Source organism: Heteronotia binoei, chromosome 13 (assembly GCF_032191835.1).
Source record: "Heteronotia binoei isolate CCM8104 ecotype False Entrance Well chromosome 13, APGP_CSIRO_Hbin_v1, whole genome shotgun sequence".
Taxonomy (NCBI): Eukaryota; Metazoa; Chordata; class Lepidosauria; order Squamata; family Gekkonidae; genus Heteronotia; species Heteronotia binoei.
In genome coordinates, this window is record NC_083235.1 from 26,011,923 (window position 1) to 26,036,216 (window position 24,294).

The 24,294-nt window shown below is 49.5% G+C and overlaps 1 protein-coding gene across 2 annotated transcripts in view; it reads right to left on the minus strand.

Moving 5' to 3' along the window:
- ARHGAP9 (Rho GTPase activating protein 9) overlaps positions 1–21,323 on the minus strand; it is a 37,433-nt gene extending 16,110 nt beyond the window's left edge. Inside the window, exons 1-5 of one of the 2 annotated variants that reach the window (XM_060253312.1) lie at positions 20,923–21,323; positions 17,661–17,893; positions 3,436–3,606; positions 2,468–2,578; positions 556–617 (exon numbers count right to left, since the gene is read on the minus strand). In XM_060253312.1, the coding sequence (XP_060109295.1) occupies positions 556–617; positions 2,468–2,578; positions 3,436–3,606; positions 17,661–17,893; positions 20,923–21,262 (917 nt within the window). In that variant the 5' untranslated portion in view covers positions 21,263–21,323. Of the gene's footprint in view, positions 1–555; positions 621–2,467; positions 2,579–3,435; positions 3,607–17,660; positions 17,894–20,922 lie in introns of those variants that run through there. The other variant, XM_060253311.1, reaches the window with a different exon arrangement.
- Positions 21,324–24,294: the final 2,971 nt, after the last annotated feature.

Consider the following 24,294-nt stretch of genomic DNA (forward strand, 5'->3'; position numbering starts at 1 on the left):
GAGGTTAAAGGTGCTACTGGACTTCTACATTGTTCTACTGCTCCAGACCAACACAGCTGCCCACATGGATCTACCCTGTTTAGAATGGCATAGAAAGTGTGGGGCGTCTGCAGACTCATCCTCAACCACTCACACATGAGGTGTCTACTAAATGCATCCATATATCTTCTGTGTTTCACAACAGGATTAACTAAGAAAGATCAGTTGGACCCACCCTACTCCCAGCTCCCCAATAATTCTTCCTCTCCTCGCACCGCCTCTCTCTCTCTCATATGCACAGGACCCAACCTCAACTCCGCTTGCTTTCTTTGAAGCTTGACTGGTCCATTCCTGTCCTGTCGAGAAAGGCCCCATTATCCACTAACACCCTCTTCCTAACTCTTTTGTCCATTCGCAGCCAGGACATTGCTTGTCAAAATCCCTTCAGCTGTGAAATGCTGCAGCAGCCAGAATCGAGGCGCCAGCCAGGTTAGCATGGAAGGCCAGAGAACCGAAAGCATCCCAGATGCTGCCAAAGGGGCTGGTGAGCCAGATGCCTCTCCTCAAGTCGGGTACCTGAGTTTCCGGCCTCCTTCAGCAATCTTGGTTTTGTTCAGATGTCCGGCTTTCTCCACCATCTGCTGCCAAGAAAAAGAAAATCCACGGGAGCCGTGAGTCAGTCCTCTGGCCTCTCTCGGCATATATCAGACTCTTGCTCTCCGGAGAACTTTATTACCCCCAACGTTTGCTTGCCAAAGCTCGCTTGCAAAGCTCATTCCCAGGAGTGACTCACTCACCAGAAAGGTAGAAAGTTTGCTTTGGATGTACAGGAAAAAAGGAGCCAACAATCTGAAGAGGGGGTGCATCAGCCCTGAGGGCTTATCTACATGTTCTGTTTTTCTAGTTTGTGCTGAGAATTCAGATTCTAGGTGAGAAGGCCCCAGTTCACAGGGGGGCCTTGGTATGAGATGAGAAAGGGCTGAAGCCAGGGCTTTTTTTTGTAGCAGGAACTCCTTTGCATATTAGGTCACACCCCCTGATGTACCCAATCTTTCTGGAGCTTACAGTAGGCCCTGTACTAAGACCCCAGTGGCTTCAGCCACTTCCACATGCTATTTTTTGGAAATGGCCTTGGGGAAGCAGAGTACCCTGTGAACTGATGGCATACTATCACCACAGTTTCCTAATGGGGTAAATAGTAGCCTCTTGGGGTCATTTTACGTCAGGATAACAGTGCAGGGTGGGGAAGGATCAAGCCCTTTCTCATATGTTGTGGTCCTGATGCAAATCAGGTCCACGTGTGTTCCCAGCATAGAGCAGGGAACATACATCTGATGGCATAGAGTGGCAGAGGGCCTGGAGAAAACGTACCATGTAAACAAGGCAAATGTGCGACATGAGTTGGATCCCCCAACCTGATTTTGCAGACGTACATGATGTTGGGGAGCAATATGACAAACAGCCACCCCATCCCTAGTGGGAATTTCACAGTCATGTGTCTAGTTTTACTCATACACATCTCAAAAGGAGATGGGGAAACAGAGGAAGATGCAATACATGCTGGGGAGTATATCCAAGGAGAAAAGTGGCACCTCCCTACCTCGTTCAGCACTCTTCTTCTCAAAGCCAGTGCTCTGCCTCCACAGCCCCTTCTGCTTCATTAACCCTTCAGACCCACACCCTACGGCAAACTGCCCTTTCCCCTACTGCCCCCTATGCTTATTCTTCACCCTCTGCCTGATGAGCACGCTTCAGATGAAGGACAAAGGGAGAGGGGAGATTCCAGCCCTGCCAAAGGAGGGGATTTGGACTGGTTTGGCATCAGTTTGGTGTAGTGGTTAAGTGCGCGGACTCTTATCTGTTCCCAGGTTTTGTTCCCAGGCTTATAAAGAACGCAAAAAGTGAGACAGATAGGCCAAACTGTAAATCTTTTAAAAAATTTTAAAGTGACTTTTTAAATGGTTTAAAGGGTTAAATAATAATTATATATATATATATATATATATATATATATATATATATATATATATATATATATATATATAACTGTTATAACCCTCAAGTCATCAAATCTTAATATGTAGATTCTTTGTGGGACTTTTTATAAGGTACTTTTAAGGTTGTTCAAAATGACTTACATGTTCTGGTAAATGACTGCAATAATAAACTGAACTGAACTATCTGGGAGAATGGGGTTTGATTCCCCACTCCTCCACTTGCAGCTGCTGGAATGGCCTTGGATCAGCCATAGCTTTCATAGGAGTTGTCCTTTAAAGGTCAGCTGCTGTAAGACCTCTCTCAGCCCCACTTACCTCACAGGGTGTCTGTTGTGGGGGAGGGGCGAGGTAAAGGAGTTTGTGGCCACTCTGAGATTCAGAGTATAGGGTGGGATATAAATCCAATATCATAAACCTGGACCTTTGGGTGCTCTGCAGTACCGTAGGCTGGCCCTGCTGTGGGGTAGATGACAAAAGGGACTGCTACTCACGTGCATCAGCTCAGGGAAGTTGGAAGTGGAGCCATTGGCAGTGCCTGGCGGGGGGTAATCCACCACCCAGGCCGCATAGCTGTGCTGGGAAAGGTTCCGGCGATGACTTCCCTGGGAGGGAGCCAAGAAAGAAAGGGATGTGCCCCAATACTTGGTGCATCCAACCACTTCATACAGCCAGCGCCATCTTCCCCTTCTTCCTGTTCCAGACCCACTTTCTGTCATCTGTTACGGCCATCCCCCTCTCTCTCTCCCTCATCCCTGGGGGAGCCAGTTTGGTGTACTGGTTAAATACAGTGGAATCTAATCTGGAGAACCAGGTTCGATTCCCCACTCCTCCTCCACATGAAGCCAGCTGGGGGACCTTGGGTCAGTCACAGTTCTCTCAGAACTCTCTCAGCCCCACCTGCCTCACAGAGTGTCTGTTGTGGGGAGAGGAAGGGAAAGTGATTGTAAGCCACTACAACCCTAGAGCCAATGTGGTGTAGTGGTTAAGAGTGACAGACTCAAATCTGGAGAACCGGGTTCAATTCCCCACTCCTCCACACAAAGCCAGATGGGTGACCTTGGGTCAGTCACAGTTCTATCAGCCCCCCAAATAAATCTAGCTTGCCACAAAAAGAGCTAGAGTTACAGGCTGCCAGACAATCTTTGGATCTCCTGGCCATACCAGGAGGGACGGTGGCTCAGTGGTGCTTGGGAAGCAGAAGGTCCCAGGTTCAATCCCTGGCATCTCAAAAAAAGGGTCCAGGCAAAGAGGTGTGAAAAACCTCAGCTTGAGACCCTGGAGAGCTGTTGCCAGTCTGAGTAGACAATACTGACTTTGATGGACTGAGGGTCTGATTCAGTATAAGGCAGCTTCATATGTATATGTTCATACCATACCCACTGCCATACGATCATTCATTCCCTCATCTCTTTCTGGAAGGACACCCCAATCCAGCAGCTTCCCAGTCCTCATGACTTACCTTGGGCCCCCGTGTCTCTGGCAGTACCATGGACTTGGTGTGGCTCAGCTTTCTCAGACCCTGGTTACCAGGCGGCTCACCGTTCCCTCTGTCTTCCTCCCTGCCCGATGTTTCACCCAGGGCAGGGTCTGCTGAGGGTGAGGGGTTGTGTCTCTCGGACCGTCCCAAACTCTGGAACAGGAAAAAAAAGAAACAATTGCAAAAATATACTTCTTCTCTCAAGAGAGCAGGGCAGTGGGCAAGCCAGAACCTGCGCAACAGAAAGAACAGCTTCCCTTCCTCCTCTCCCCAGCTTTAACCACCCCTATGATCGTAATCCACAGGGGGTCTCCCACGCTATTTCAGTCACTGACTCCCACTGCCAATCACCCTCAGTCCTCCCTGGCCCACATGGCTTTCCTCTGTCTCTGTGCCGCCCCCTTCACCGTTTCCTGCCCTGACCCTGGCTGCCATTGGCACGCACCAGGCCTTCGGGCCCCGGCAGGGGGCACGTGGCCATGGAGGAGGGAAAGGAGGGGGCTCAGAGATTAGCTGGCAGGTCCTCTCCTTCCCCTCTGTCAGGACACATTGTCCATTCGTTAGAGTAATTATTGCAGAATTTCTCAGGCACCTGGCTGGCAGCCCAAACGTCCAGTGTGGCGTAAGGTGCCAGGAAGCGATGGGGTTTGGAGGCAGTCTTTTGGGAAGGGAGGGGAGGGCTGCCAAACATTTGTCAACAAAGATCTTCAATGGCAGAGCAGCCTCCTCAGTACAAGATCTGGTGGGCGGACTCCCTGGGAACCCACCCCCTCCCCAAGAAGAGTAATCTTTCTTACACAAAATCAGGAGGGTAGGAAGGAGGCCTTTCTAAATGTTCAGGCATGCAGTCTGTGGCTCAGTGAGAGAGCATCTGCAGAACTCCCAGTTCACTCCTTGGCATCCAGGGCTTTCTTTGTAGCAGGAGCTCCTTTGCATATTAGGCCACACACTCCTGATGTAGCCAATCCTCCAAGAGCTTACAGGGCTCTTAGCGCAGGGCCTACCGTAAGCTCCAGGATTGGCTACATCGGGGTGTGCAAAGGAGTTCCTGCTACAAAAAAAAAAAAGCCCTGCTGGCATCTATAGCTAAAAAGGACCAGGCAGGTGATGTGAGACTCTGGACAGCTGCTGCCTGTCTGAGTAGAAAACACTGACTTTGAGGGACCAAGAACTTCAGCGTAGGGCAGCATAGTGTGTTCATGTAGTACACATGCTTGCGTTGGACATACGCCAACTCAATCCATGCTGTCACTAAAGTAACAATGTGGGGTATTTTTTACTGTTGCACAAACTTGCATTATTCATTTTCAAATATTTGCATCCCTTCTCATCGTATAAAGTGATGTATGTGGCTTTACCCCTTTCTCACCGCAACAACCCTGGGGAAAAGGAAAAACCTACAGTGATTGGCCCATAGTTAATCACTGAACTCCATGACTGAGTAGAGATTTCATAGAATCATAGAGTTGGAAGAGACTTCCAGGGTCTTCTAGTCCAACCCCCCTGCACAATGCAGGAAATTCGTAACTACTTCTCCACACCTCCAGTGACCAGAAGATGTCGAGAAAAAAAAAAGAAACCCAGAATCCCTGGCCAAACTGGCCTAGAGGAAATTGCTTCCTGACCCCTAAGTGGCAATTTCCCTGGGCATATAAGAAAGGGCCACAAGAATGAAGCACTGATGCAACCCTTCCCACCCTTCCTCTCATAGAATCATAGAGTTGGAAGAGGCCTCTAGGATTATCTAGTCCAACCCCCTGCACAATGCAGGAAACTCACAAATACCTTCCCCTAAATTCACAGGATCCTTTCTGCTTCCTGTCCTCCCTTTTATGATTAGTCTAAGTTCACAGAATCCATATTGCTGTCAGATGGTCATCTCTAAAGAAGGAGAGCCCACCACCTCCTGAGGAAGCCGGTTCCACTAAGGAACTGCTCTAACTGTCAGGAAGTTCTTCCTAATGCTTAGCCGGAAACTCTTGACTTAATTTCAAACTGTTGGTTCTGGCCCAACCTTCTGGTCTCTTGAGATCAAGTCCAACACCCTGTCCATTACTCCTCTCTGGGTGTTATTGCTCCTGCAATCTGAGAAACACTAACTTCAAAGCAATGTTCCCTCTAAGCTGAATTAGTGGGAGCAAGCTCACAGTTTTTTACCGCCCGGCTCACACATTTGGGTCTTAGCTCAGGAAAAATGGCCCCAGAGCAAACTAATTTATGTAGTAGCTCACAGCTTTAATGCCAGGAGCTCACGAAATAGAATTTTTGCTCACAAGACTCCACAGATTAGAGGGAGTATTGCTAAGTATTTTGCTGCCTCTCAGAATAGAGCCTGGTCACTAAAAGCATCCCAGGTAACCAAGCACATTACAATACTACAATGCTGCCACCAGGTGGCAGCCAAGCTTATATTAAAACTTAACATATGAAGCTGCCTTATACTGAATCAGACCCTTGGTCCATCAAAGTCAGTATTGTCTACTCAGACTGGCAGCGGCTCTCCAAGGTCTCAAGCTGAGGTTTTTCACGCCTACTTGCCTAGACCCTTGTTAGTGGAGATGCCAGGGACTGAACCTGGGACCTTTGCAAGCTGCAAAGTAACATTGTATTGTAATGTGCGAGTAATTCCCTTTAGCACGGGTTCCAAAGCTAAAAGAAAGCGGCCAGTGGAAGGTGAACGAAACACAGAACTGAACCTAGGACCTGTGCAGCCGCCGCACCTGTCAGACTTCGGTCTGCTACCCATAGGAGGAATCATATACAAGTGTGGGACTATCTACGTCTTTCAAGCAAAGGAGAACTGAGACAGATGACTGTAAAGTATTACCATACAAGAGTGGTGTGAAATAACTTTTTGATTTTTCTATGGACATTTAATGAATTTTGGCTTGTGATGATAATAATATAATTGCACCGTTATGAAAGAAATTGCTTAAGCATTTATTTGCAACATAAAAAAGCAGTGGTTTATTTCTAGTGTTTGCTAATCAGTACACTGCAGTTTCCAGTTTGCCCAACTGGGGTTGGCAACCCTAGAAGGTGGACTGTATGGCATTATACCCCACTGAAGTCCCTCCCCTCCTCAAACCCCTCTCCCCTCAGGCTCTACCTCCAAAATCTCCAGGAATTTCCAAATCCATTACTGACAAAGGCCCAAAGCAAGCAACGATCCAAAGCTACACACGTTCCTTCTGCACGTTTCTGCTCTGTGGCAAAAACTGAGACTGGGCTCAGCTGGGGATGGGCATCTGTGGCCAGGAATGGGGAGGGGGGAGCAAAATGAATCTGCCAATTTGCTGAATAACCACATCTCTAAGAAGTAGTTTAAAAACTGCTGTCGATAATCATCACCAACCATTGTGATGACCTCAGCCCCAAAAATGATGCATCAGGGGCAAGAATGCATCCTGCCATTTAGGAAAGTGTCCCAAGGGACAGGCTTTTTCTACCTGCTCCCGCTTTTAAATTGCTGTCTGCTCATGCCTTCCTAGCAATGCATAATCCTATTGCAGAATTACTTCAGTCTAGAGCTACTTGAAATAGCTGGTCTTAGACAGAAAGCCCTGTTTGTAAGTTAAGAGTTAAATAGGATTGCCAGCCTCCAGATGATTCAGGCTTGTATTCCTGCCATTCTTTTTTCCCATGATTCTCTCCTGGTTGCTGCAATCTCCAGGTTGGAGATCTCCTGGAATTACACCTGATGTCCTGATGCCAGAGCTCAGTTCCCTTGGAGAGAAATAGCTGCTTCAGAAGACTGACCCTATGGCATTATGCCCAGCTGAGGTCCCATCCCTCTCCAAAATCCATCTTCCCTCCGCTCTACCCCCAAATTTCCAGGTATCTCCCAAGCAGAGATTGGCACCTTACAAGCGGATGCACATAGGATCCATGTACAGTGCACACGTGGACTGATTCCCCACTCACCTTGTTTCAGTCTCCTTGCTCCTTTTCCCTGCGGGGCTGCTGCTGGATTTTGCACAAGCTGCCCTGAGGCAGCGAGTTGCCCCACCCCTTTTCAAGTTCCTTCTGCGGCAGACAGACACTGGTTTTCAGAGGATTCTGCTTGCTGCGGAGGGAAGAGAGGCAGGGAAAGTTGCTGGTCTGGGGCAGCCTGTGCAAAATCCAGCAGCAGTCCTGCAGAGAAGAGGCGAGTGAGAGCGGCGTAAGGCTAGAGGGAAATCGGTGTTGGTTTTTCTCGAGCACTTCTTATGTTACATTAAACTCAGATACAGCCGGTCATGTTATACAAAGCCCACATTTACACAGGTACCAGTCTCTGGTTCCAGTTCTAAACTGAACACGCATTCAGGGCTAGGCCTAGACTGTCTGGCACCCTAGGCAAGGCTAACTTCTCTCCCCCCCAGGACTGGTGCGTGGGAGTAGGCAGTCACCTAGGGCGCCACCTGGCCTAGGAGGCACCACTGAGTCCCCCTCCCAGACACATTACTCTGGTTCCTGACTACTGTCACCTTGTCTTCTCCCATCACCAAGCTGCCCTCAACAAAGCCAAGCCACCCCCCTCTCCCACCTCATCCTATCCCACCACCCTCCTTCCTGACTTGGCCGGCAAGCACTTATTCTTGCAATTTTTAAATAACATCATATTTTTTAAAAAAAATTAAAATTAAAAATCAGTAAATTAAATTATGTGAAAAGTTTCAAGTTTTGTGCTCTTCATTTTTCCTATATTTTTTAATAATGGGGGGGGCACTAGTAGGTGATTCGCCTAGGGCACCAGAAAGCCTAGCACCAGCCCTGCTCCCCACCCCCACTGATAACTTCACCGAGTCCCATGGCAGGGTGCCCAATTTGGCTCCCCCGGAAGGCCGGCTCCTAGGGTTGCCAAGTTCAATCCCAGAAATATCTGGGGACTTTGGGGTGGAGCCAGGAGACTTTGGGGGTGGAGCCAGGAGACACTGGGGTGGAGCTAGGGGGGAGGGGGGAACGGCGCCGGGGAGCGTGGCGAGCCACCCCGTCTCGGAATGGGCGACGCCGCTGCGCAGCTGCCGCCTCTTCTCCGCTCGCCGTGGCTGCTCCTCCGAGATGGGCTCAGGCTGAGCCCATCTCGAAGGAGCAGCTGCGGTGGGGTGGGGGCGGCAGCGGCGCGGCGGCCTCGCCCGCTCCGCTCCGCCTCTGGGGTGGAATCAGAGGGGGGGGTGGAGGCGGGCCGGGGGCGTGGCGAGCCGGAAGTCCAGGTCCTAGAAGGGCCCGGATTCACGGCTCGCCATGCTCCTGGCCTGCCTCCGCCCTTCCCTTCTCTGGTTTTGCCTGTGCTGCTGCCGCCTCTTGGCTGCTCCTCCGAGATGGGCTCAGCCTGGGCCCATCTCGGAGGAGCAGCTGCGGTGGGCAGGGAGGGGGAGGGGGCGGCAACAGCGCGCGGCCTTGCCCACTCCGGGATGGGGCGGCTCGCCATGCTCCCCGGCGCCGTTTCCCCCCCCCTCCTCCCGCTTCCCTTTTTTTGGGGAGTGGGGGAAGAGGGTGGAAATCCTGGGGTCCCCCGCCAGGGCAGGAGGGTTGGGAAGCCTACCGGCTCCCTAAATTGCCTAGTTTGCCTAGTGGCAGGGCCTGCCCTGCACATATTGGCTCTTTCTTACAAACAGATGTATGCAAGGATGGACATGCACTCACAGGAATATGGGAACAGGACTGGCAGTGTCTCTGTAAGCTGCATTGCTAGTTAGGGATGCCATCCTCCAGGTGGGGCCTGGGGATCCCTCGGATTAGAGAGATCAGTCCTCCTGGAGAAAATGGCTGCTTTGGAGGGTGGACTCCACCCCACTGACCCCACAAGAGGTCCCTGTCCTTCCCTGGCTCCAACCCCAAATCTCCAGTCGACCCTACCCACCCCCACCCCCTGCTAGTAGCCGAGTGCCTTCTGATCAAACAATCATGATAGGAGCCAGATGACAACAGGCTTACCATCCTGCTGTTTTGATTGCAATGGTGGGCTAATTGCTCCAAGCGACGAGAAGAAAGGGCCCCTTGCTAACGCTCACACACAACAGCACTAGCCTCACCATTTCCCGGTTGTTCCTCTGTGGCGGCTTCTACGATTTCTCACCCGTCGCCGGCTTAAAAAAGTAACCGTGCTGCAAGCAGGAATCAATCTGGAGCTCCCAGGGCTGTGAGGACTCGAGGCAAGGGACTATGAGGGCTGGGGGCGCACTGAGGCTAGCTCTTTCATCTCGTCCAGGTTGCAATACGCTGGGAGGGTTTCCACAGCGGGAGACATCCAACATCTAGCAGAAAAAAAACCCGCTGTGCTTTTCACAAGGTCATAAGAGAGAGAGCAGCTCCTGATCAAAAACTCCAAGGCAGTTCCTGGAAAGGTGGAATACTTTCACTTCAGTCATCTCCCTATCACTTAGAACACGAGTTCCCAACTTCTTTTATTCTGTGGGTACTTTGGGAATTCTGACAGAACGCGGTAGGTGCAGCCTAAGGTTGCCAGTCCCCAGGTCTGGGTCAGGGTTCCCCTGGTTTTGGGGGCTTTTGCCCCCGCCGACCAGCTGGCCAGTGGGGGACACCCCACCCCCAAGCTGTGATGTCACTGTGTGACATCTGCAACGCAATCATCACACAGCGAGACTCTGGTTTGAGGACAAAAACTCTATGGGCGTTTTCGCACTCACCTTCAGCCGGCGCGACCCCCCTCTTCACCGCGCAGGATCTGCGCGGATTTTGCACTAAACGCCGCGGAGCAGCCGGAAGAGCCGGAAACTCCCGGCGCTTTTGCGGCGCAAACGGAAACCGCCAAAAAGCAGTTTCCATTTGCGCGGCTTTTGCGCCGGGAGTTTCCGGCTCTTCCGGCTGCTCCACGGCGTTTAGTGCGAAATCCGCGCAGATCCTGCGCGGTGAAGAGGGGGGTCGCGCCGGCTGAAGGTGAGTGCGAAAACGCCCAATGGTTTGAAGCCAGTTTTACCATAGAGTTTTGCCCTCAAACCACAGCATCACCACACAATGTCCCTGATATGATGATGTCACCTCCAGCTGACATCATTGTGCTGGGGACCAGGGCCAGATCAACAATTAGGCCAAGTAGACATGGGCCTATGGGCCCCCATGCCTTTGGGGCCCCAGGCTGGCTCCCCCCCATTTCCCCCCTCACAGCCTGCACGCGCAGCCAGCGACTGAGCCACTCTTTGCCCAGCTTGGCTGGTGCAGCTGCTGCTGGCATCATTGCCAAGTTTGCCTCTCTCTGCTTCTCCTCTGCAGCTTTGTCAAAGGGGCTTTTGAGAAGGTGCCTGCAGGTTGCAGCGGGGGCCATGGGTAGTGGTGGGGGAGCTCCAACTCTGAGATAATTTGTGAGGGAGCCCCTGAGATTTTCACTGCCTAGAGGCCTCCACAGGGTTTAATCTGGCACTGCTAGTAACACCCCGGAATAACCCTCCAATTAAAAAAAAAAAACACTGCACAGCCAATCAAATATTCAATGGCCAGTCAGAAAACCTGTTGGGCAAAAACCCCACCTGGCCCCACCCACTTTCCAAAAACACCTGGTGGGTGCCAGGAAAGATGTTGGCAGGTGCCCTGTATCCACAGGCACTACGGGCTTAGAAGATATCATAGATGATTATGCACAGCCCACTCCTGCAGCCTGGGCAAGAGGGTTGCCACCCCCACTGTCATTACATTATTACAGTGCAATCTGGTTCACTGCACTGGCACAACTTAACCTTACACTGAAGCAAGTGGGCCGAGCAGGAGTTGTCCGGCCCAATTCAGGTGGCTGAACAACCTAGCTCAGGGGTGGCCAAACTGTGGCTCAGGAGCCAAACGTGGCTCTTTCACACATATTGTGTGGCTCTTAAAGCCCCCACCAACTCATCAGCCAGCTTGGAGAAGGCATTTGTTTCTAAATCACTTCTCCAAGCCAAGCCAACCAGAGGCTTGGAGAATGCATTTAAAGTTGAAGTTGTTTTCTTTCCACCTTTCCCTCCCTCACTCCTCCCCCATCTATCTATCTATCTATCTATCTATCTATCTATCTATCTATCTATCTATCTATCTATCTATCTATCTATCTATCTATCTATCTATCTATCTATCTATCTATCATCTATCCAGTCTTAGGAATCATTCTTTAACTAAAGTGGGTCTTCCGTTGGAGAAAAAGCTGCTTAAGATGGAAGGAGGCTACTAAGGATGTGGCAAGATCTACCCAAGTACAGATGTTTGGATATTGATATAATGTATTGCTGGGGGACCATTCCCTTTAAGTATCAATGCAAGAGACTGGGATAGTACCAATGAGAGAAGTTCCCACTGGAGAAATGTGTCAAGACGCACTGTTCATACACCAGCCATCTATTATGCATGCTGAGAAAAGAGGTCACATATGAGCGACAGTTGGAGGCAATGGGAGTGCCGGAGAAAAAAACCAGGAATGGGTCAGACTTGCTAATGTAGTAATTACAAAAGAAATGCAGTATAGGAGAAACAGCTGTGAAAGACCATGGGGTGACACAGGACAGAAACATTAGCCTAACAAGACATAGGGAATGCTGGTTGCATGAGGAAGATCTGGGCTCAGACCCTGCTGTGAAGCTGGGCATTGGGAAGAATACTCTCTCAGCCTAACCTGTCTTGCAGGACTGGTATAAAAACAGAGCATCCCCTGTCCTCTCTGGAAGAAGCATGGGAGGGAGGGAGGGAGGGAGGGAGGGAGGGAGGGAGGGAGGGAGGGAGGGAGGAAAGGAGGGAAGGAAGGAGGGAAAGAGGGAAGGAAGGAAGGAAGGAAGGAAGGAAGGAAGGAAGGAAGGAAGGAAGGAAGGAAGGAAGGAAGGAAGGAAGGAAGGAAGGAAGGAAGGAAGGAAGGAAGGAAGGAAGGAAGGAAGGAAGGAAGGAAGGAAGGTCTCTGGGTTCTGCTTCTGTCCAATAAAAAATAGCTGATTTTTTTGCCTAAAGAAGTTTTTGGAAATATTCAATTGACAGGCTGGCGCTCAAGGAACTGAGTTCTTCCTGCTGCACCAGAGAGAACTAGCACTATAGTGAATTGCACAGCTATTTCATTCTTAACAATTCTGTGCACATTCACTTACGTTACTGTAAATTAACATATGCAAATATTGTCCCCTTTCATCCTTGCTTCTGAAGATCTAAGTCTTCTTTTTTTGATCACCTGTAGCTAGGGTTGCCAAGTCCAATTCAAGAAATATCTGGGGACTTTGGGGGTGGAGTCAGGAGACTTTGGGGGTGGAGCGAGGAGCAAGAGTGTGGCAAGCATAATTGAACTCCAAAGGGAGTTCTGGCCATCACATTTAAAGGGACTGCACACCTTTTTAATCCTTCCATAGGAAATAATGGATAGGGGCACCTACTTTGGGGGCTCATAGAATTGGACCCCCTGGTCCAATCTTTTTGAAACTTGGGGGGGTATTTTGGGGGGAGGTTTTGGATGCTATAGCAAAAATTTGGTGCCTCTCCCTCAAAAACCAGCCCCCCCCCAGTCCCAGATACTGGCGGATCAATTCTCCATTATTTTCTATGGGAATAAGTCTCCATAGGGAATAATAAAGTTCCCAGCAGACATTTCCCTCCCCTCCCCCCACTTTCTGATGATCCTGAAGTGGGGGGAGGGCCTCCAAACCGGGGGATCCCCTGCCCCCACCTGGGGATTGGCAACCCTACCTGTAGCTAGCTATCCCAGGGAAGCTGGGAATCAAAGATGAGAGAAGCCAAGGCTGGTATAGGATGCTGGAACTAGTTAGAACATCAGACTTGGACTGGGGAGAGTTGGGCTGAACCATGAAGGGGAATGAATGACCTTAGACCCGTCCTTCCCTCAGCCTGAGCAACTCAAAGGGTAATTCTGAGGGTAAAACATCAGGCATTCCCATCTATGCCACCCTGAGCTCTTTGAAGGAAGACCAGCTAGCCAAAGCTCAGTTCTGTGCACCACACAAGCTCCACTCATGCTAAGCCTAAAAGTGGTCCTACGCACTGAAGTCTACCAGGGTCCACATGGGCCCTCTGCAGTTCTGTCAGTCTCCAACAAATCCTTCCTAGCCTTGGCTTCCCAGTCCAGTCCTGCCAAACCCTCAACCGGACACACAGCCCTTATTCCGTTTTAAGGCTGTCACCCATTGCTCAAGCTCTGGAGGAAGTGGGGGGGGGGGAGAACCACCCTAGCCTCACTGCTGGAGTTTGTCATGATTTCCCACAGTCCGGAGAGCCTCCTGTCCCTCACTTTCCCCCTGCCCCGTATCCCCATCTAACCTGCCCTCTGCCCCTCTCCTATCTCAAGCCTCTGGGCCTGGCTGATGCCCTCCCTCGAGGACCCTCCTCAGCTAATACTTACAGCCTGCAGCTGGGGCTGTGTCAGCTGTGGAGCAAAGAGGCACACCCTGAGAAGTGACAGGCCCTCCTTCAGGCTTGCCCACATCCTGTGGGTGAACGTGGCCTCCCGCCGCCTTCCAATCAGGGAAAGAGCAAAAAGGGAAGTGGTGCGGAAGAACGCTTGCTAGAATGTGAACACCCCGGAGTCCCACATGAACCTGAGGAGAAACCCGCCCCCTTCGCTCTTCAGCCCATTCTGTGGACCCAGAAGATGCCATGAGAGCAGAACAGCGCCGTTCTAAGCAGCGGCGTGACTCCAGTTGGACCCTTGGAATTGTTCTGCTGAAGTAATTCTGCTGAAGACTGCACTTTCACCCGCTAGAGTTGCCAGCCTCAGATGGGGCCAGGGAATCTCCCACTTTCACAACTGATCTCCTGCTGGTGGAGATCAGCTCCCCTGGAGAAAATGGCTGCCTTAAAGGGTGGAGTCTTTGGCACTGTAGCATGCTGAAGCCCCTCCCTTTCTCAAGCTCCCCTCTCTCCCGGCTCCACCCCCAAATTCTCCAGATATTTCCCAACCTGGCAACCCTATCACTCCCCCCAACCAAGTTTCTCCTCCCCAACTAGAGGTTTATTTTTTGTCTTACAAGCTCCTTGTGTTGAAAACTGCCTCTTTCACTGCTAGGCCTCTTTCAATTTTTTTTCCAAAAGCAAAACAAAAAAGGGAAAGGCTAAGCAACTTTCTCCCCTAGTAAATGTATCTAAATATTTTTGCACCTTTCTCACCTTTCTTCTTAGAAGGGCAGGACCAGCTACAAGGTTCTTCCATCCCCCATCACCCATTTTATCCCCACAACAGCCTTGCAGGTTAGACTCTCAAGGTATTGTGACTCAAGGACTAGAACCTGAATCTTTCTGCTCATTTTGTTACCCTAACTTAGTGTTGTCAACCTCCAAGGGGGCTCTGCGGATCTCTTGGAATTACAACTGATCTCCAGACTACAGAACCGTAGAATACAGAAATCTGTTCCCCTGAAGAAAATGGCAGCTTGGAGGGGTGGGAATTCTATGGCATTATAACCTGCTGAGGTCCCTCTCCTCCCCAAAACCCACCCTCCACAGGTTGCACCCCCAAATCTCCAAGAATTTCCTGAGCCAAAGTCGGCAACCCTACCCTATCCATTACCCTACCCGAGTCCACCCTAACCACTCTGTCATTGCCATCCCCTCTTAGGGTTGCCAGTGTCCTGTTGTGGGATGGGGATCCCCTGGTTTGGAGGCCCCTCCCTGCTTCAAGGTCATCAGAAAGCTGGGGGGAGGAAATATCTGCTGGGCACTCCATTATACCCTTTGGAGACCAATTCCCATAGGGTATAATGGAGAATCAATCTATGGGTATCTGAGGCTCTTGAGAGGAGCGGGGGGGGTTAGGTATAGGCACCAGATTTTCGGCATAGCATCTGGTGCCTCTTCTCAACTCCCCCCCCTTTCCAAGTTTCAAAAAGATTGGATCAGGGGGTCCAATTCTATGAACTCCAAAAGAAGGTGCCCCCATCCTCCAATATTTCCAATGGAAGGATTTAAAAGGAACACAGCCCCTTTAAATGTGATGGCCAGAACTCCTTTTGAAGTTCAGTCATGCCAGTCACAACCTTGGAGGGTGGGGTTTGGGGCCCCACCCCCAAAGCCTCCTGGCTCCACCCCCAAAGTCCCAAGATATTTCCCGAGTCGGACCTGGCAACCCTACCGTGGTCAGTCTACAAAGGACAGTTTCAGAGGATGGCAGCGTAACAGCTAGGAATCAGTCCTGTCACACCTCAGATACTAATGAGATTCTGGGGGGGATATGAGCTTTCAAAAGGCAAAGTTCTGACAAGGGGAGCGCTTTGACTCTCAAACACTCATACCCTCAAAAAATCTTGCAGAACATTCAGGACAGATGAAACAATGTATTTCCTCACATAATAGGTGATTATGGAATTAGCTGCCACAAGATGACTGCTGGTTGAGGGCTAATATGCATGTTCTGCCATCAAACCCCAGGTGAAAAAACTGCAGGGCGGAGAGGCTCATGCTGTAGGGCAGGGGTAAACTCTTTCCTGAGCCATTTCCCCTCTTGAAAATACCCCCCCCCCCGGTGGGGGGGCTGCTTTATTCCCTGATGAGTCAAAAAGATTGCGTGTGGGTGATTTTTTTTTAAGAAAAGGGGGAGGGGGAGCATTTTTGAGCAGGGTGCAGCCAGGAAAGAGTTAACCTCCCCCCCTTCCCCAGCTCTGATCCCATGCTGCCCCTTCCCCACAGCCACTGTTTAGAGTCCAATGACATTCAAGGATTTCTAAGCACAGAACTCCCCCACCTAAAACAAGTTAAGGCAATTTCCTGGACGAGAAGTCTGTACATTAATCTCAATGAACCTCCATGATCAGAGGCAGAAATACCTCCGAGTGTTTGGGACTGGGAACAAGTGACCACGGGGAGGGCTTCAGCCTCCCCATCAGCTCTAGAGTTGCCAACCTCCAGCCGGTGGCTGGAGATCTCCTGGGATTACAACTGATCTCCAGGGGATAGAGAATAGTTCATCTGGAGAAAATGGCTGCTTTAGAAGGTGGACAGTATGGCATTATACCCTACTGAAGTTCCTCCCTTCACCAAACCCTGCCCTCCTCAGGCTCCATACCCCAAATATCCAGGTATTCCCCAATCTAGAGCTGGCAACGGTACATGAGCTCCCATGGCGAGATGCTGTTGGAGAGACAGAATGCTGGACTTGATGAGCAGCCTGGTCTACACATAAAACATGCATATAGATCCAGGTGGGTAGCCATGTTGGTCTGAAGCAACAGAATGAAGTTAGAGTCCAGGGGCACCTTTCAGACCAACGAAGTTTCATTTGAGGTGTGTACACATGAAAGTTCATACTTTGAATAAAACTTTGATGGCCTGAAAGGATACTAACTTTGCTATAAAACATTAATGTTTTGGAAAAGAAGTAGTAGATGCCTGAGATGGTAGAAAGAACCATACAAGTTCAGATAATCACTTTTTAAAAAGTGGCCTATGTTTGTTTTTAAAGTCTTCTTGCTAACGGAAACCTAGCACAGCAATGCACTAGCTAGATTGTGCTGTCCTGAAGGAGTGTTATATTGTTGCTGTTATTTTACATAGGTGCATTTGGAATGGCACCTCGCAATACCTGCAGTTGGTACAGCCCATTCTCACAATACATTTACAGTAATCCAAAACTACTTGAGATAAGAAGAGCTCTGTAACGTATGTGGACCAACTGAGGTCACGGGAGGCGCCTGGGGACGAGGTCGAGGAAGTCAGCGGGCCGCGGGACCCACCGGCGGTTCTGGCTCTGACAGCCCCTGGACCGGCTGCTGCTGCGATTCTGACCCCCGACCTTCCACTGGAGCCGGGAGCCTGGAATCACCAACAGAAGCTTTCGCATCCCCGGCCCTTCCATCCACCGCGCCCGAAGCAGCCGCCACACTGCCACCCTCTCCGGCACCCAGGCGGCCAACAAGGGAGCACCGCAAGCCGGCTTACCTAAAAGACTATGTATGTCAGGGCTTGTGAACTAGGAGGGGAGGGATGTACTGTATGCGGATTCAAGTGAGAAATGAATGCGTGTTCCTGCCTGGCTCACTGGAGTCAAACGGCCGGAGCTTGGGGACTTGGGAACGATGGGCAACAGAATCCAAAACCCTGCCGCCCTGCTCCAATCACAGGCCCCCTACTGGCTTGAATGGACCAATCAAACGCTTGCACAGGAACACGGGTGTGTATATAGTTGGCCCTGTGGGCCCAGTTCAGCAGTCTTATGCTTAGCCTTACTATGTAATCAATAAAGAGCTGATGTTTCACTACCACCTCGCCTCATTGATCCATAGAACCCACTATATTATAGGCTCTTACCCCTTGGAGACTCTTACCTTTGCCAACCTCTTTTCTGAAGACCTTTGCCCCTGGCTCTCGCCCACTTGTCCCACATCTGTACTGATTGTTTGGGATAAGTCACTTATGCTGAGACTCTTGCCAACGGACCTGGGACAGGATCCCATGACTGGTAGACTAAGGCTGTGGCTGGACACCAGGCCCATTTTAGGATGAGGGGGCATGTACAGGTCCTCCAGAGAACAGGAGAGCATTTCCAAACGTACTGGAAGGTAGAGAAAGGGTGAATGTTAGTGTCAAAAGCAATCTGTTGAAGGTTGCTACAGTGCTGTGGGGCCAGCACAACTAGGGAATGGTGTTATATACTAAATGTCCCACCTTCAGGTTCTGGCAGGGCTGCTGAGAGCTGACAGGAATCCCCAGACAAATCTTAAAAACCTAAGAAAAGCCCTGCCGGATCAGACCACTGGTCCACCTAGTCCAGCATACTGTTTCCTGCAGCAGCCTGCCAGTTGCTATGGTGGTCAAACTAACAGGGTATAGAGGCCAAGGCCCACCGTTGCCTCCCAAGACTGGTATTCAGAGGTTTGCTGTCTCTGTATATGGAAGCTCCCTTCAGTCACTACATCTAGTAGCAACTGATAGATCGTGAATTCGTCTAACCCCCTTTCAAAGCTGTCTATGTGCATGTCCAGGGAATTCACTACCTTCCCTGGCAGTGAATCCCCTAGTTTAATTATTCGTTGAGTAAACCGGTATTTCCTTTGGTCTGTTCTGAATCTATTTCCTAACAATTTCATCGGATACCCTCAATCTCAGTATTTTGGGAATGGGAGAAGCAACTCCCTCTATCCACTTGCACATAATTTTATAAACATGTTTTCCCTTTAAAGGAAAAACAGTCCCCTGTGCAAGCACCAGTCATTTCCGACTCTGGGGTGATGTCACATCATGACGTTTTCATGGCAGACTTTTTATGGAGTGGTTTGCCATTGCCTTCCCCAGTCATCTACACTTTCCCCTCAGCAAGCTGGGTACTCATTTTACTGACTTCGGAAGGATGGAAGGCTGAGTCAACCTCGAGCCGGCTACCTGAAAACCCAGCTTCTGCTGCGGATCAAACTCAGGTCATGGGCAGAAGTTAGGACTGCAGCACTGCAGCTTTACCACTCTGTGCCACGGGGCTCTTACTGTTTCCCCTTTGGCCACCTCTAAAGCTTCTCTTTAAGTTTCTCATCAATCTACAGAGACCCAGCTTTGCCATTAAAGTTTCTTGGGTGAACTTGGGCCAGTCACAAACTCTCAGCATCACCTCCCTCACAAAGCTGTTGTGGGGATAATAGGAAGGGGAACAGGAATGATGAAAGCAGCTTTGGGTCGCCACTGAAGTATATCTATAAAGAAAACAAATGTATTTCCTAGTTTGATGGGTCCACCAAGCCCCTCCTGGAATTTGTATCTGTAGCCTGCTGTCTGTCAGTCCTGGCTACCTGAGTCTCAGCACCCTCTCCGGCAGAGTAATTCCCTGAAGGGACAGACCAGTTAATGTTCTAACCAGGACCTACAATATATCCTAGACATCATAGTGCAAACAGACAAGACCAATATTGCCAATGTACACGTTATCCACTTGAGAGCTGTCTATGTCTTGAGTCAGTGTAGTATAGAGGCTTAGAGTGCCAGAGTAGGATCATAGAATCATGGAGTTGGAAAGGATCTCCAGGGTTATCTAGTCCAACCCTCTGCACAATGCAGGAAACTCACAAATACCTCCCCCTAAATTCACAGGATCTTCATTGCTGCCAGATGGCCATCTAGCTTCTGTTTAAAAACTTCCAAGGAAGGTGAGCCCACCACCTCCTGAGGAAGCCTGTTCCACCAAGGACCCACTCTAATGGTCAGGAAATTCTTCCTAATGTTGAGTCGGAAACTCTTTTGATTTGATTTCAACCCACTGGTTCTGGTCCTACCTTCTGGGGCCACAGAAAACAATTCCATTCCATCCTCAATATGACAGCCCTTCAAGTACTTGAAGATGGTGATCATGTCACCTCTCAGGTGCCTCCTCTCCAGGTTAAACATGCCCAACTCCTTCAACCTTTCTTCATAGCACTTGGTCTCCAGACCCCTCACCATCTTTGTCGCCCTCCTCTGGACCCATTCCAGCTTGTCTATATCCTTCTAAAAGGATGTGGGAGACCCAGGCTCAAATTGCCACTCTGCCTTGGAAGCTCAGTCCCAAGAGAGCCAGTTTGGTGGTTAAAAGTGGCAAGCTCTAATCTAGGATTTGATTCACCACTCCTTCATGTGCAGCTGCTGGTGTAACTTTGGGTCAGTCACAGTTCTCTCAGAGCTCTCTCAGCCCACCTACCTCACAGGGGCTGCGATCACACATGCTGAATAATGCACTTTCAATCCACTTTCAGTGCACTTTCCAACTGGATTTTGCCATTCAGACAGTAAAACCTAGTTGGAAAGTACACTGAAAGTGAAAGTGCATTATTTAGCGTGCATAATTGCAGCCAGGGAATCCGTTTTGGCTTGTGGGGAGGGAAAGGAAATTGTAGGCTGCTCTGAGACTCCAAGCAAAGGGTGGGGTATAAATCCAATCTCTTTGTCTTCTCACTGAGTGACCACAGGCCACTCACTTTCTCTTATCCTAACATACCTCACACATTTGTTGTTGCAAGGAAAAATGGGACAGGGGAGAACAATGTTTTAAGGCACACTGGGACCTCAACTGAGGAGAAAAGCAGGGCATAAATATCTCAATAAATTAAATAGGGACCCCATTCAGTTCTTGCTTTTATCTACTTTCAGAGAATCTCAAAGCCACTAACAATCTCCTTCCCTTCCTCTCCCCACAACAGATACCTTGTGAGCAATGTTCCCTCTAAGCTGCAGAGTCTTGCGAGCAAAAATTCTACTTTGTGAGCTACTGGCATTAAAGTTGTGAGCTCCTGCATAAATGAATTTGCTCTGGAGTCATCCTTTCTGAGCTAAGACAAAAATGTGTGAGCTGGAGGCTAAAAAATGGTGAGCTAGCTCACACTAACTCACCTTAGAGGGAACACTGCTTATGAGGTAGGTGGGGCTGAGAGAGTTCAGAGAGAACTGGTGACTGGCCCAAGGTCACCCAGCTAAGTTCTTGTGAAGGAGTGAGGAATCAAATCCAGTTCTCCAGACGAGAGTCCACAGTTCTTAACCACTACACTACGCTGGCAATACAGTGCCCCTCCATAGGAGAAGTGTCACTGTGGGGGCCCTTATTTGTCTGTTCCCCACAAAACTCACCTGTGCCATCACCCTGTTCCATACCAATACGAAGATGTGAGGTAACGTTTGGCTGCCTGGCCACCCTTGTGCCAGGAGGCAGTTCAGCTACGTAGGTGGCAGGCACAAAGATGGGCCTCCTCTGCTTGGGCTGACTGAGCCGCCGCACCTGCCACCAGTCCACATTGGTCTTGCGCAGAAGCTGGAAGAGCTCGCCCTCCACGATGGTCACCCGTCTTCCATCCTCAGCCTCGTACTGGTAGTTATACAGGGCCTGAAGCATCACAGAGCTTGTGGAGCGCAGGGAGGACTCGCTCCGACGACGGTTCAGTCCTTCCAGCCACCATCGTCCAGGAAGCATTTCATCAAGATGGGGATGGTTGGCTTAGAGAGCACAGCAGTGCCCAGTGGGGTTCTGAGATTCCTCCTGCAAAGAAAGAATGATGAGGCACAGCACTGAGACACAGTCTCTTCAGAGCAGAGAAACCTGTCCTATTTGATATTACTATGTCTATGCTAACAAGCTGAACAAAACCCAAGGGTATTGGATGATGATACTGTTGAGTGTAGGCCACTTCTCTGGGTAAGCAGGTGAAAGTTCTACAGCCCGGCACTTATCTGGTTTAGTTTGGAGGAGAGGAACAGTAGCATTTAGAAATATGCATGGACAGCAAATGGACTTCTACAAGGCAAAGGATCCACTACCCCACATCAGATCCAGGGAGATCCTGCATTCCCAAAGTTCTTCAGATGCTTCAGACAGAATATATGTGTTGTGTTCATTGCAAAATCATCACTGCGCTTCTCACACACAAAGACTGGCCTTCAGCCAAGAAGGGTAGTGGTGGTGGAGGAATTGCCTCTTCACCAAGTCCTGATGGGCTGCTTGACCAGAGCCATCAAAGTCCACTGAGATTATCCACAATTATGCTGTGCAGGACAGTGAACTGAAGTTGGTCAGAACCAGGGCTTTTAAGAAATATAATTTGTTACCATACATTACCAAATAAAAATTGTGTTTTCAAGTAAGAACCAGGGCTTTTTTTGAGCAGGAATGCACAGGAACGCAGTTCCAGCTGGCTTTGACTTCAGGGGTGTGTGGCCTAATATGCAAATGAATTTCTGCTGGACATTTTCTACAAAAAAGCCCTGTGTGAAACAATGGTGATGTCAGGGGGTGTGGCCTAATATGCAAATGAGTTCCTGCTGGGCTTTTTCTACAAAGAAAAGCCCTGGTCAGAACTCACACTCCATACAAGATAACAAACCACTCATCATTGCTGATTCTGTTCAGTTAGCAGAGTCTCAAACTTGTTGAAGCGGGGCTTACTTCTAAACTTACTCTGATTTTCTGAACCCCTATGCAAATTAATTCCATGTTGATTCCCCCCTCCCCAAAATAAAGCATAAGAATCTCTTGTCACCTAATACTGAACACATTTTAAGTTTGGGAACGTATAAAGTCAGGGTGGGATCCAACCAGGGATTCATTTTAACTACCCAAAAAGGTAGTGTTGGGATTATAGGACCAGTATAGACACAAGCCATGTGGGGCCAGGGTGGATGGGGCTGTAGTAAGGAAAGGAACTAGGACTTGAGACTGAGTCGAAACATTTGTGCTACTGGCTACTATAATATCCTGCGACAATGAACTCCGTAGGATAATTATGCTTTGAACTCCACGCATGGAATGGTGATTCCAGTTCACCTTCTGATCCTGCATTCCCAAAGTTCTCACGGAGACCCTCAAAATGCAGCCTAAACCAAGCCACATTTGCTAAATGTAGAGTTGACAGGTCTGACTCAGGAAATACCTGGGGACTTTGGGGGTGGAGCCAGCAACAAGGTTATAACAAGGACAACTGAACTCTGAAGGAAGTTCTGGCCATCACATTTAAAGTAACCATGTTCCTTTTAAATGCCTTCCTTTCATTAGAAATAATGAAGGATTGGGGGCACCTTCTTTTGGGGCTCATAGAATTCGACCCCTTGGTCCACCTTTTTGAAATGTAGGGTGTTTTTTAAGGTGAGGCACCAGATGCTATACTGAAAATTCAGTGCTTCTACCTAAAAAAAACAGCCCCCCCCGAGCCCTAGATGTCCACAGATTGATTCTCCATTATACCCTATGAGGACCAGTCTCCATAGAGTATAATGGAGTTCCCAGTGGACATTCAACCCCACTCACCTGCTTTCTGATAACCCTGAAGCTGGGGGACAGTCTCCAAACCAGGGGAGCCCTTGCTCCTAACTGGGGACTGGCAACCCTAGGTAAATGGCTGCTTATTTCAGAGACTAGCTAACTGGCTTTCCAACGTCTTTGAAGTTTCATTCACAGGCATAAACAATGACTCAAAAAGAGAGCCAAGAAAGAGGAAGGTAACAGTGCTACAATTCAGTAAGTAGCTTTGTCCACAGATGCAAAGAAACTCCAGTGATGGGATTTCCTAGGCAAGCAATCTAACCATATCCTATGCCTGAGACTTTTCTCTCTCTGGCTCTATTTGAGGTTCTCCGTAAGTCAGGGTAAGTGTAACTTGCAGAATGCCTACCAGTTGGGGGCAGAATCAGATTCCCCCTCTAATGTATATTTTGCCCCATCAAGTGGAAAAACAGAAGTTGTAAGAAGCATTTGAATAGATGTTGCAACAGGAAGCAAGACAGAAAGCTCTTATAGACCATTGCAGGGAGAGACATCATCACACAGCTGTATGGAGCATAGGGTTTCCCCCAGAGAGCTTTCTTTTCTTACAGGCTTAAGGAACCAGTTTTGAGAAACTATAAAATTAACAAGTCTGATGCTTTCTCCTAGCCTGCTGGGATTCCCCAACTTTCTTCCTGTTAGCATTTGTTTGGAAGGATGCAACCGCATCCCTCCAACGCTGTTCCCCTGCCTTCCCTTCACAGCGCGACTACATCATCCAGCCTACGGATGGCCCGCTTCTGTATTTTTAAGAAGAGCAGGGTGTCAAGTTGCAACCATCTCATGACATCCCCAACCACAAGGTGTTCAAGTCAAAAAAGCAGCAGAGGACCCTTGCCATTGCCTTCCTCTTTATTCAGCCTACAGATGCCAGCCTCCAAGTGGGACCTGGGAATCCCCTGGAATTACAGCTCATCTCCAGACTACAGAGATCAGTTCCCCCTGAATGGATGCTTTGGAGGGTGGACCCTCCCTTCCCCAAACCCCACCCTCTTCCAGATCCACCCCCAACATCTCCAGGTATTTTCCAACACAGACCTGGCAACCCTACTCAGGTCTTCAGACCTGGCTTGTTATGAAAGAAAACACAATATATGCTGTGCTCAAGCTTTACAGGCATCAGAAAAGCCAGCAAGCTAGTTGTAGCCCTTGATAGTCAGCATTCACACGCTAAGTGTCAGAGCATACCT